The sequence below is a fragment of the Varanus komodoensis genome, unplaced genomic scaffold, assembly GCF_004798865.1.
Source record: "Varanus komodoensis strain SLA01 unplaced genomic scaffold, ASM479886v1 scaffold19, whole genome shotgun sequence".
NCBI lineage: Eukaryota > Metazoa > Chordata > Lepidosauria > Squamata > Varanidae > Varanus > Varanus komodoensis.
Window position 1 is genome coordinate 614,525 of NW_025335550.1, and position 13,847 is coordinate 628,371.

The 13,847-nt window shown below is 49.4% G+C and overlaps 1 protein-coding gene across 1 annotated transcript in view; it reads left to right on the plus strand.

The window, feature by feature from the left end:
• LOC123022365 (neural-cadherin-like) overlaps positions 1–12,952 on the plus strand; it is a 91,845-nt gene extending 78,893 nt beyond the window's left edge. Inside the window, exons 33-36 of the mRNA XM_044428058.1 lie at positions 1,702–1,963; positions 2,811–3,055; positions 8,268–8,422; positions 12,542–12,952. Coding sequence (XP_044283993.1) covers positions 1,702–1,963; positions 2,811–3,055; positions 8,268–8,422; positions 12,542–12,952 — 1,073 coding nt within the window. The remainder of the gene's footprint in view (positions 1–1,701; positions 1,964–2,810; positions 3,056–8,267; positions 8,423–12,541) is intronic.
• Positions 12,953–13,847: the final 895 nt, after the last annotated feature.

A 13,847-nucleotide genomic window follows, 5' to 3' on the forward strand; every position in this document is an offset into this window, starting at 1 on the left:
GAATCAGCAACTGGGCAGCAGTCACAATGTCAATGCCTGACCATTTTGCCTCTTCTGCTTCTGCCCTCTTCTTCTTGCCCAGGTCCTTCTGGCAGGCTTAGCATCATAAAGAGCCCAGAGCAGACACCCAGGCACCGTTACCCACTCCACTCACCCTCACTTTTAATTATTCTGACTTCTCATTTGGAAATCCGACTTGGCTTTGGCATCTTGTAAAGCGGGGAGCTGGGGATGGGTCGATGTTCTAAGAGTGCGAGAGGTGCTTTGGTAGTTACCTCTCATTCCGCATGGATAAAAGTGCATGCTTACTTTTCTGGGGTGGAGGAACTGCAGGCCAAAGGGCGCTGCAGGTTATCAGGGTGGTTCCACTTGGATGGCGAAGAGCTGCGTGCGTAAGAAGGGCTTGCAGTGCCCAGCTTTGATAAGTAAGGCGGAAGGGCAGAGCTTCAGGCCCCAGGCCACATCTGGCCTTCCTGGCTTCCCAGTCCGGGCCTGTCGGGTCCTCCCTTCCCTTTCCCCAGCCACGGATCACGTGCAGGTTTCCCAGCTTTTGTGCACTTTTTATCCATTCTGAAAAGTTGAAATGCCTCTCCTTAGGCTTAGTGCTACAGGAAATGTTAATGCTAATCACATAGTATGCAGCTGAGCAGTCTTAATTTATGCTGTTATAAAATGCATGGTCCCAGTTTGGATCAGGACCACCCCCAGGAGAGGAAGAATCAGCCCTCTTGACACCCCCTGCCCCATCCTGGTTGCTTCCTGAAACCCCCTGAGTTGAGGGTGAGGTGCTCCCACAATTAAAAAAAAGGCTGTGGGCAGGTTGAGGGGGTGGGGGGCTTGTTTGTTTGTTTATACTGTCATTGTGGGGTGCTCACTGGGAATGGTGCCCCACGTGTTGTGCAAGCAGTGCCCATTCATCATGTGGGGAAGAAAGTGGGTCACCTGGAAGGCCACCAGGTGCGCCTGCTTGCAGGATTGGCTCTTCTCCCAGGTGTGCCACCACCCCCAGCAGCAAGCAAGGAAGGTGCTTGATTGGCAGGAACGGCCGGCGCACCTGCTCAGCACTGCTTTTCAGCATCCTGCAGCTGCTGCTGGTGGGGAAGGTCGCCTCAGAGCCCGTGAGCATTTGCAGGCTTCTTGGCTTGGCTTGCTTTGCAGGACCGGGCCGAGCACGAGAGGAAGCCTGTGGACGCGAGAGGGGTGGATTTCTGCATAAATGAAAAGATAATCCTCAGCTGCATGTTGCGCTGTCTGTGATGTATTGTTTGGCTCTTAAGAAGAGCTTTAAGCAAGAAGAGGCTGGTGGTTTCACCCTGTCAGGGCAGCTCCTTTGGTCTTTGGCCTTGCCCCCCACTGAAGGGTGGTCCCGAGAACTGCCTTGAAACGGGAGTTGGCCCCCCGATGGAAAGTGGTTCTACACGCCAGGCCTGCGGGATGGAGTAGGGGCTGGGGCGGCACTTGCACGGCTGAGTTGCCAGCATGCATGTGGGTGCACTACTACTCAGGGATCCCGTTATGGGTGAAGATCCTGGAGAGCTCTTAAAATCTAGTCTGTCTGTCTGTCTGTCTGTCTCTGCTGTATGATCCCTGCAGCGAAACATCAGCACCAAAGCCCTCAAGTCTGGGGTGGAGAGCAGCATGTGGGGAGAGGGGGTTCTGACCCGTGCCTGAACTTCTCTGGCTCTGGTCCCCGTTGAGCAGACACACGCTCAGGCAGGCAGGCGGGGCTGCGGCTTCGTCCTTGGCGAAGAGCCTTCCAGAGCGAGCCTGACTCCTATTTTGCCTTAGGATGCATGAAGGATGTCAGATTCAATCACTACGGGCTGCCTCTGGACGCGTCCCGGAAGGAGCTGGTCCTGAATGCCCAAGGCGTGAAGAAAGGCTGCCTCTCTGAGGCTTGCAAGGGCAGTCCCTGCATCCAGCCGTTCTTGTGCATTGACTTGTGGATGATGCACGAATGCAGGTAAAGTTACTTTGCGCTGCAAAGTCACGGGGCAGGTCCCTCTCTCTCCTCTGGGGCTCATCCATGATGGAGCGAGAAAGGATGCACCTTCCTAAACCCTGTGCCCTATGGTCCAGATTGGGCCCGATCCTCCTGCGCCTTCTCTAGAGTAAAAATGACTGCGTCTTTCGAGTAATGCTTTGTCTTTAAAGTCATCCCCCTTCGGCCCTCAGAGGTCGTGGAGGCCTGCCTGCCTGCCCACCCTTGCGATTCACGTTATGTTTTTCTGGTTTTTTCCCAAATCTGTTTGCAGGTTGCATTCATGATCTTTTCCCTCTCACTGTTAAACTAGGCTGGACACGTGTATGTGGTACAGTATCCACTGACTGAGTCTTGGATGACATAGTCTCTTGTTTAAGTTTCTGCCCCAGTGCGGTTGTTGTTGCAGTGACAGTCGCTTCGCTTCTGGACTGCCCACACCTGACGCTGTCTGGGCGGTTCGCAGCATTCAGAAAGACGAGTACAATAGAAAGAACGGGTCACAACACAAGTACAATGAAATGTAGCATAAGATTCCAATATAGGCTTTAAAGCATCATGAGGCTGTCTTGCTGAACTGTTTTTTTGGGGGCAGGGGTGGGAAAGGGGTGACATGAAACTTTGCTGGAGCACGACCCCACGAATAGGATCTATTTCAGGAATCCAGCCACCGTAGCGCATGAGAACCACCTGTGAGCCCATTGCGTTACTCTGGAGCCAATGCTTGAGGAAGCTAAATAGGGGTGTTGGATTGTGGTGCCCTGGAGCTCTGGGTGGGCCAGCACCAAGATCGCTGCTGCATCGTCTGCCTTGCCCTTGTGTCTTCCAGTTGCCCTCCAGGACACATGTTGGTGGAGAACGCCACAGGACGGCACTGCATGTACACCGCATGTGCGCAAAGACCCTGTAACTTCGGCACGTGCATCTCCCAGTCCGCGAGCAAGTTCCGATGCCATTGCCCCGACGGCTACTCCGGCCGCAACTGTGAGATCACTCTGGCAATCTTCCACAAGGACGCCGGGCTGAGCTTCAGCTCCATGTTCGCCATCTGCATTTGCTTTCTGGCCCTGCTAGGTAGCTATGGCAACTACATACTGTACTATCTTTGGTGACGAGCCCCGGCCATCCTCCATCGTTGTTGTCCTCTTCGGATACTCGTGTCGTGAGAGTTTGCTGTGAAGACTCTGGCTGGACCACACCTTGCTGCTTTGTCCTTCTGTCTTTATTCCACTCACCAAGACATGTCTCCTTCCCATCATCGACCATTTCATCCTTCCGTTTGTCTTTTGTTTGCTGTTTTGCTGCAAGTGTCACATTCTGTGGCTGAATATAGGTGCGGAAGGAGTAAGCGCAACACGGAGCAGGCAGGGAGAAAGGAGCATGAAACGAGGCCTGCAGGATCCGTCCAAAGAGCTGCCCATGCAGGCAAGCCAGAGGCTGCCAGAAAGCCCAAAGCAGAGCTTGAAGTGGTGGTGTGGCCCCTTTCTAGCTCCCGGGTGGTGCAGACAGCATTTCCATTTAACTATCATAGCCAGTAGTACTTGCTCAAGCTGTCTTTCATGGATTCGTCTAGTCCCGTTTTAAAACTATCCATGCGCATCTGGAGAGCATTCAAGTGCCCTCCAGATGGGCTGGACGATGGGTTGGACAATGCCAATGGGTCTGTGGCATTCTCCACCAACATGCGGCCTGGAGGGCTGACTTGAAGTCCAGTGCATGCGACAGCTGATGGAGAAGGCTGACCTAAACCAGATGGCTCAGAGATGTATTTTTCAGCTCATCTTGAAGCACGTCCCCCAGTCCTAAGTCAAACAAAGCTGGACAAAAATGGAAAACCTCTTTTGCAAAATACAGGGTTGTGACATTATGACTCTTGGTGAGAAGGACGATGACAAAGCACTTGGACGGCGGGACGCAGGCACCTCGTGACCTTCTTTTCACAGTAACCTTCTGAGGTTGCTCCCATTTTATTTATGGATAAATCTGTTGCTCCCATTTTATTTATGGATTTAACACGATGCATGATTTGCTTATATTAAAGACATTTCTTAGTTATTTGCAAATACCATTGAATACATTTTGCAAATGTGGGTATCAAGAAAATACAGTCAGTGGCAGAGATGCAATGTTGAGTGCAGTTTCCCAGCTCCAGTTCTCTTAGCCAGTTAGAGGCACTGGTAGCAAAGAATGTGGCAGTGGAATTGTGAATCCCATCGAGCTGTTCTAACTTAAAAGCCCCAAGAGCGAAGGCAGTTGTGTCTGAGTCCACCCTTTGCATGTATTCTGCAGTCGGGAGTAATCCAAACCTCTCGATATAGACCAAGGGTTCCATAGAATTCAACCTACTAACTGCAGAAAAATCTCACCTCTATTGCACTGGGATCTTATGAAGTCACCATAGTTGTGATCTTGTAGTGTCTTGGAAAATGAATCACACCCTTCATTTTTTGGCATGTTGTTACTCCTAGCCTGGCCCTGTTCAGATGTTCAGAAGGGAATAGGGACAGACATGCCCGTTCAGCCTCCCCATCGCCGTCTTTGCCATCCTCCCAACTTGAAGGCACTTGTGGAGGTTTCCTGAGCATTTGGGGACCCTGGAAAATCAGGCTTCTGAATCACAAGGAGGGTTTGCATGAATCAGGAAGGCTCTCAGATGCAGCCATTTGCTTCCAACTTGTGAAGAGCACAAAGAACAGTGGCAGAGGGGAGCAAGGCTCTGTCCTTGCCTGCATAATTTAAGCATTTAAATAGGGTTTCTGCTTTTGCAGTTTTGAATTCTTGTTGCATGAATATGTTTGCCGTGCAAACATGCAACTGCAGGTATTTCAAACTAAGTCAGAATTAGTATGGGAACCACTGCTTTTTAGGGAGACCTGAGAATTTGTAAGCAGTCAGTGTCTCTGCTCCATGTGTTTTAGGCATGGTATTTCTATGAGGCCACACTGGGTTCAGAAGAGAAAAAGCCCCATGCTTTCAGAAAAGTGTTAAACATCGCTCGCTGCTACTGAAAAAATAGTGTGCTCTTTTCAAAGAAAGCCTTTTATGACTATGCAATGGAAGTTTCAGTTGAGTTTGATGCACATTAAAATTGGCTTGCAGATGTCACTGCTGGCATCCCGTGGCACTTTCTGACAGGGCGGTATCAGGCGCAGCTCCTCTGAGACCTGTCTTCAGAATGCAGGAATGAAAGCCTCTTGGAAGACACAGAGCTGTATCCAGCCTTACCTTTCTCTTTTTCAGAGAGATTTCTTCCTAGTCTGAATAGAATTTCTGTTGTGCTGGGCATGGTGAAATGTGAAGGCAAAATGTATTTCTTGGGGACAGAGTTAGGTCCTCTAACTGTCCCCCCAGCTGGGTCAAAACTGCTTATGGATATGTGGTCCTTTGGAAAGGACAGCGATGTCTGTCCCTTGCTTGACATGACTGCTATGGGTGGTGAAAACAGTCACCTCACAAGAAGAGAGCATTGCTTTTGCGTGTTTGTGGATCCTAGGGCCAGGTGTGGTATTAAAATATTTCGAGGAGAGGATGATCATTGCAGCAGTGGGATGCACCTCGCAATATGGGTATTTCAGTCTTGCCCACATTCTCAAAAACACATCCCACCCCGTCAAGTAAGTGTTCAGAGCGTTCCAGCCTTAACATTAATGTTGATCATTTGCCATTTCAGATGGCAAAGATGGACAGAGGGGGTCATGATTGCCTTTATATGCCACCCTCCCTTTGGGTGCAGCTCATAAGGCCCCTCAACCAAATTTTATCCTTGAAACATCCCCACAAAGCAGAACAGACTGGCTGGTAAGGCTGGGGAAGGGGACTCTGGGCGTGTGGAGCTCGGTGGCAGACCTCATCCTTTGCCTGCAGAAGGCCCGAGTTGGATCCTTGGCGTCTCCAGGACAGGCTGGAAAAAGGTCTGAATGAAATCAGGGAGAGCTGCTGCCCATCCGTGTTGACCCTCCTGGGACCAAGGATCCAAGTCAGTGTGGGACAACTTGCTTTGCTGCCCTTTCCTGGTCCCACATTTGATCCCACTCTTTCCAGCCCTCCAGAAGTTTGAACCACAACTTCCGCCAATATAAGGATGGTGGAAACGGTAGCACCATTTGTCTGGAAGGCACCCAATTGGGGAAGGCTGCTCTGAGTACGGCACCCCGTGGAGTCTGGGATGGCAATCTTGCGTTCCTATAATTTGTAGTACTATTGCACACTACAATTTACTTCTGAGTAAGGTTCTGTTAAAACAATTTCTTCAAAGCCCAGCATCTTGACTGGAACTCAGCCAATTGCTGAGCAGGGATCAGAGCCTGTGGGGGGGCAGAGAAGCTTCATCCACTGATGAGCAAGATTTGGTGCAAATGCTGCAGAGGGGACCTTCTGCGCTGATTTCAGCGATCACGGCCAGTGTTTGCTAGAAAGAGTGATGGACCAAGCGTGTTTCAGGTACCCACTGGAGGTCAAGCTGCGTGAGATGCCAGCCATGAAACTGACAGGCAGGCAGCAATGGAATGAGCAGAAATCTCAAAGAACTAGCGGCAGGATGGGGAAGGAGGGCAGTTTGGGACCCTGGCAGGGGGTGAGGAGGCCTCAGTTTCTTCCTGCCACCCCTGATCCCCCTTTGAATAGGGGGGAGGGACCACACCTGCCGTTTGCAGTAGAAAGAATTTTCCACTGGTACAGCTGAGTGAAGCAAAGGGTTGACACGGGCCCCTTGATTCCAGTCAGGGCTGCAGAGGGCCTTGCGGGCAGGCCTCTGGCCCAGATCGAAGCACCTGGGCTCGCTCTTTACTCTTCAGAGGCGACATGAACAAACACAGCTCGTTTGGCCCCAAGAGAACACTTTGCCGTGAGTGCTTATCTTCTGCTTTCTTTGCTGTAGTAGACACTTGCTGGATGTCTTCATGTAAACTTCAGTGCAGATGTATTCCAGAACTCCACGTTAAGAAAAAACAAAACCTGTGCCTGAATTATTTTTCTAATAAAAATTATAACACGCAACCCTCCTCTCCATTGTTTTAATGTCATGGTTGTCACTTTCATTCGTTTCCATAGCATGCTTGTTTCTTGTGATGGTTCCCATTCCGTGCAATGAAGCACCACCCCCAGCCCCGTGCCGGGGCGGTGCCCAGTTCATTTCCCTGCATAGGGCTGGTCGCAAGCTAAGCTTTTTGAAATCCATGAGCAAGTTAACCCTGGCTGAGGTCTCCTTGCTTCCATGGGAACGACTTTCAACTGACGTTGCCTGGATGCATCCCATAGTATTGTATCTTACGGGTTAGATGCAGATTTAGGTTGGTGGAAGTGGACTCCTCTGCCCCCCCCACCCCATGCCACAACAGCCCTCTAGCCCTCTGGAAGTGCCGCATGGAGGGGCCACAGGCATTGCGGCACGGGAGATCTGTGTTGTGGGGGAAAGGCCAAGGCATATTCCAAAAGCAGGGCCCTTCTACTCTGGATGCAAAGCCAGCTGTTCACTAGGGCTACGAAATTGCATTGTCTCTGCTCATGTCTGGTAAAGGCAACTTTTATGGAGTTACTGCAGTGCCATTCATCTCTCTGCTCCCCTTGCCAGCGTCATCTTACTTTCTTTGTAGCTCTCTTGGAAGGCCAACTGCTTTTGCTGTCTTCATGTCATTCATCCCCTGTGCCAGAACACTTGAGAGAGGCCATTTGAATTCCTCGTTTACACAGGAGGGTTTCAGGGGTGTGCACGAGCGGACTGGGTGCAGTCTGAGCCACTCGACTCCATCGTGGCCTTCAATGATGCAGTGCTAGAAATGTTAGTTCAACTGGGATGGATTCCATTTTGTTTTCTTAGGATTGCCGCCAGTGGCGCGTGCTTAGCTCCTGCTCCTTCCCTGTGGATAGTCCCAGCTCACAGGTGGTCTTAATCATAACCATGACTCCAAAGGAGAGCTGGAGCTACTGCTAGAAGTAGGCACTCTCCTCAGAGGGCCTCCTTAAAGATCTGTACCTGTGTGTCCATCGGCTGGCTGGATCCTACTGGCTTGGGTGGAACTACAGAGCTTGAAAGCAGGCTTGGAAGGCCACAGTAGCCTTTAAAAAGGCTTGGGCTTCTCTTGGAGTTGAGTCCAATGGCACATGTGGCCACAAATGTAGCCCTGCCATTCCATGCTGACTCGGCAGCCACCGGCCAGGGGACTTCACAGGTGGCTATATTCCAACAAGAGAATTGGCCTCTTTGGAGGTTCTACTGCATCCTGATTGTGGCATTTGGGCCCATGGTTCCTAATTCTCTCTCTTTGTTCCGGCCCATCTCTTCATCCAGTTCTGCTGAGTGGTGTTCTTCTGTGGACTCGGTGGAAGAGCCACAAAAGCGTGAATGGAGGAGTTTACCATGTCACCACCGGTCATGATGATTTGGAGGACATCCGGGAGAACATCCTCAACTATAACGAGGAAGGAGGAGGAGAGCAGGACCAGGTGAGTCCCTCTGGGGCATGTGGGAGGGCAGCCAAAAGTTTTAGCTCAAGCCAAGAAAAATCTTTTGCTCGCCAGTGCTTTGTGCTTTGACCTCAACACTAAACTTTTCAAGGGTTGCCTGACTTTGGCTGCATTTCCTCACAGAGAAAGGATAAATGGGTCTAACTAGGCTTCCCAAACTAATGCTCCCTCCAGTTTTTTTGGGACTGCCAATTCCCAGCATTCCTGACCAATGGCCATGCTGGCTGGGGCTGATGGGAGTTTAAGGCCAGAGCTCACCTTCCTGAGGAAGGCTGTTCTAAACAGTTTTGATTATCTTTAAGGTTTCGAACGCAAGGACACATAGGCCAAGCAAGACTCAAGATACTTTGCTATAATCAGTATACTCCAATTTGAAATATTTTAGCCACTTTTTATACTTATGCTTGCTATGAAAAGCAACATATAGAAGGCAATGAAATTTGCACAGTGAGTACAGTGGATGACATTTGAAGGAAAATCTTACGTCCTGCTTTGAGAAAGCTGGTTAGACCCTCTAAACATTCGAGGTGCTAAAGCAGCCCAGAAGAGGAAGCTCTTCAAGGCTTCCCAAATGCTTGCACTGAAGGGATAAAGCATCAATGTATTGGAAGGGTGTCCATCCTTCCAGTTTACTGGAAGGGAGGAGGCTGTTATCTTGTGCAGGTACTTAATGGAAGGTACTCAGACAAGACCCCTAAGGTACTCTTCAGTGTAGCCAGGCTATATGGTTGGAAGCAGTCCTTCAGATCGCCAGTAGAATCAAACACTGCAGAACATATTACTAGAAAGTAACCTGGTGGATTTGTTTCTTAACTGTCTCTGATTGGGCCCGTAATTGGACCGATGCTACAACCATTCCAGGTTTTGCATTGTGAGAAGGTAACTGGCTTCTCCATACTCTAACCCTGAGATGCTCAGAAACGATATTTATATCAGCTGCAGCTAATGGGCAAGGTGGCTGGGGATGCTGGGCGCTGTAAAGCAACACACCTTGAGGAGACCACTTTGGGCCTGGCTACACTAGAGCATTAGCTGTGTCCACACACTGCATCTGGTACATCAGTCAGGACTGTTTGTAGATGTGCTCTGTCTGAACATAAATGCCTAGATTGCTCCAAGAGGAGCAGAAATTGGACACAATGCCCTGCTAGTTAAATGTAGATTTCCTCACTCTCATAAAAAGCTGATGAATTTCTGTGAACATGCCTTAAACACTTAAAGGGATATTTATCTTCAAGGTGGCACATAGAGAGCTAAGTATACAAATCCTATTAGGGCTTAATAAGATTAACTCCCTCTGGAAATTGTAAGGGGAAAAATAGGTTTACTCACAAAAGGGATACGGTGAGTTTGTCTGACAGGGTCAGGCACTTTGTGTCTCAGTTTTCCTTGAAGCAGAAAAGCAAAGAGTCAAGACTGGGTTGCCTTCACATTGCAGGAGAAATCAAAAGATCTCCCTAGCACGGGGTATTTTCTTATATTGCTACTTGATTTAAAATAGCACATCTTGCCTTTTGATCAAAAGAGCCCCAAGGCATTTAAGAATAGATCGTAAAACACAAAACCTATACAATCCAGCAGTTGCTAGCAGGGAAGGCAGGATCTCTTAGTTCCACATTCTTCTGCCTTAGTATGAATTAAATATATCAGTATTAATGACATAAATACAATCAAATGTCATTACATTTATATTGGGGCTTTTTTCTTCTTCCAAGGAGCCCAAGGTGCTTATGTGCTTTATCCTCACAACAACCCCTTGAGGTAGGCTAGGCTGCAACAGCATGGCTGGCCCAAGTCACTCAGTGAGCTTCCTGGCCGAGGGGCGGCTACCCACATCTCTGGGCCCCCCTCCAGCACGCCAATGACTGCCCCACTCTGCTGTATGTCTTCTCTCCTGGTTGTGAAGGACTGTGTGGATTTGGTACATTCTTAGGCAAAGCCCCAGCCTGAGATGCAATTCTGGCCTCTCTGTGCAGCTAAATTCAGCTTGTTACAGCTATGTTGGAGCTCCCTGTAGTTGTTAAAGATGTGGAGCCCATCAGGGAGGAAGGCAGTTCAGCTCTAATTCAGCATTGCAAATGTGGCTGAATACGCCGGAATTCAGACCCAGGCTTTTAAGAGCGAAGTGCTCAAAGCCCTCAATTTGTCAATGTCACTTTTCAGTTTTCCGTTTTTGTTCATCTTGAGTTCTTTCTGCCTTGTCTAAGAAGTTTTCAAACTCCTGTAAGCTCTTGTCAAAAAATGCACATAACAAAATTCTTACCCATCGCTAGCCGGGCTTAGGGATGGAGCTGAAGTGAGCTCCTGGGCAGAACCATCAAGTGTAGTGTTTTTCCTGGCAGGGGGGCGGCTCAGCCCCTGGCTGATGATTGGCAGCAGGCTGTTCCTTCTCTTGCCATGCTGTTCTTCCCGAGAAGCAGGAAGGATGCCTTCTCAGTGGCCCTTAGTTCCTGGGCCAACAGAGGCAGCCAGAGCATGCTTTCCTGTAGCCCCACAGTCCTCGGGAAACTGGCAAAAATGTATAGATTGTGAGGAAGGGAGAGCACACATGCAAACACCAGCTGTGCATGCCGCATTATTCGGTGTGGTGCAGATGGAAAGGTTGGGTCGGTGCCGCCTGGAGGAACCTACACATTCATTTTGGATGGAGGGCATCAGAGGGAGGGCTTCCAAGCTTCCAGGGAAGAGAGGGGAAGGCCAACACATCCAGCTGAGTTTGTGGAAGGAGGTGTGTGCAGCTGGGCTTTCTCATGTGGCAACACTTCCAGGCCCTGCTGCAGCATTAGGAAATCCAACCATTAGATTCTCCCAAGGGAATTCCAGATTAAAATATGGGATTCCTCAATGCCAACACAATGCAACTTGGCCTCTAGGCAGTAACACTTGCTTTTAAAATACTGATAGGAAAAACATCTGCTTTGGTCTTCTGAGATGGCAGGCAGATGTGCCAGGCAGCTACACATTGGTGGTTGCTTCATCATCAGGGTGCTCATAAAATCAGGAGTGCACCCAGAGAAAACAACGAGGAATTCCTCAATATGCAAATAGAGCAGGTGTCATTTAAGGACACATCATGGGTCTGGTAGAGGTCAGAGAAGTACTCCATGCGTCTGCATTTGCCAGCTGGGCTTTTCTGCCTACCTTGGTCAAGCGTCTTGTAGAGGCGAGGCGAGGGGAGGCGAGGCGAGGGGAGGCGAGGCGAGGCGAGGGGTCTGGTAGAGCCAGCAAGATCACAGGAATCCTCCCCCCTCCAGTCTCCCCAGGCAGCCTCGTCTGTCCCTCCCCAAGGATGCCTTCATGACCTCCGAGGTGGAGGCTCCCAGCTCCGAGGGCAGAGGGCTTCCTTTGCCCGTGGAGCTGGCCACCTGAAAAATGGCCAGGTCCCTCAGGTGCAGTCCCGAGGCCCAGGGTGAGCCTTCCTAGGAACAGACGTCTATCCTCAGGCATTTATCTTAATGGGACATACAGGAACATAGGAAAAATAATCTAGGCACGCTGTGGACCCTTGAGAAAGTCTAGAAGGAAGCTTATGAATGTGGGACCCAGGAGGTCTCCCTTGGAGCAGTTAATTGCCAGGTTGATTGCTTGCAGACAATACTGGTAAGCAGGGTGTTGTTGCTTTCTCCTTTGCTTACAGCCTTGTCTTGAGCTGAGTATGTCATATGTTCAAATCAGTGCACAATTAGTATGGTTATGTCAATATATTTATAGTAAGAGAAGACAGATGTGGACTGAAAGATTGCCTTAGGATCAATTGAAAAGCCCTGTGGATCAAAGCCCACATAGTTCCTACTTAGAGTAGTCCCACCAGAATGAGGTCAGTGTATGTCACTGCGTTTATTCTAAGCAGACTCTACACTGGAGTTTGGCCTGCATGTCCAGAGTTTGAAGATTCGCCTTACTCTTGGATGGAGTCTTCCTGGGCCAGGGATGTGAAGATGCCAAAAGCATGATCCTGTTCATGTTTAGACAGAAAACGGGCTTGCTGCATGACCCAGTCAGCAGATGGTCATGTATCTCCGGGAACCAAGGATGAAGGTCGGTTTGTGGCAGGGTTTCGGCACCGCTTCCCATGGTGGCATTTCTTTCTTTCTCCAGGATGGCTACAACATTGCTGAGCTCCAGATGTCTCTTCAAACCAGTCCGGCCTTCTCTCTCTACAAGAACAAAGTGAAGCGGTTGGCGCTGAACAGCCCACTGAGTTGCGAGTTCGCATCCCACCCAAAGGAGTGCGCGGAAGCAGAAAGAGGCTCCTCCTGCTCCAGCATCGATTTTGGGTGCTACCTGTCGGGCGTGGTTCGAAGCATGGACCAGCAGCACCAGGCTCTCCCCTGCGATTCACTGCAAGTCTTTTACATGGAAGGGGAGTGTTCAGTGGCCAGCAGCCTCAGCTCTCTGGGGTCGTGTGGGTGGGACGAAGATACCCCATATGGGGACATGAAAGAATGGGGGCCAAAGTTTGAAAAACTCAGTGAACTGTATTCGCATGCAGAACCGGAGGAAATTTAGGCTATTCAACCTGTCTGTGTATCATGCTCTGGAAGGACTCCTAATTTTGTTTTTTTTGGGGGGGGGTGAGGGAAGGGGGTGGTAAAGGTACTTTTCACATACTTTTGATAAAGTTGGATCCCTCTTAAAATACTGCAAAGGCAGAACCCAGAGGGGATCAGGTGGCTCCCTGGGGGTTTTCACTTTGCATCCAGAAAAGCAAGGAGCCAATCCAAAGAGGAGGAAAGGGGATTAAAAACTGGATGCTTAGACCTGTCTTCAAAGGCAAGGAAAGAAAGGGCAAGAAGACATTGGATTTAAATGCATGCCGAGGAAGATAAAAGATTTCAGAAAGATGAAAGTGTAAAGAAACCACTTCTGTATTGTTTCTGAGGATTGATGTCTTCTCCCCAGGATTTTTTTCTGTTTGCAGACTTGGAAGCAACAAGGAGCAGTTCATCATACTGCTAGGGTTTGCAACGTTGGCCAGGGTCTTCTGTGTGGCTCCCGCACTAAGTTGAAAAAAAGGTTGTGGAGAATTCATAAGCATCCTCAGAGGTGGGCAGCTGGTTGCTTGTAATATTCCAAGAAACATTCAGTTATTGCTTGATTACATTCCTGTGTGTCAGAGTGGAAGGGAATTGTGTTTGCAGCTGGACACAAGATGTTGAAATTGGTTTCTTGACATTTTTACTTTTTGTAAGTCTAAAGATGTTGCATTGCTGCTGAAACAGACCAGGCTGGAAATTGTTCCCAAGAGCTGCTTTTCTGTGTGTCATTTCAAAATGGAGGACGATCCTAAAACGCAAAACTGAGGACAATCCCAAAGAAGTCAAGATTGCATCCATTGTGTGGGTAGGAGACTGCATGTTTGTCAGATCCAGTGTTGTCAAATGCAAAACCTGTTGAGGAATTG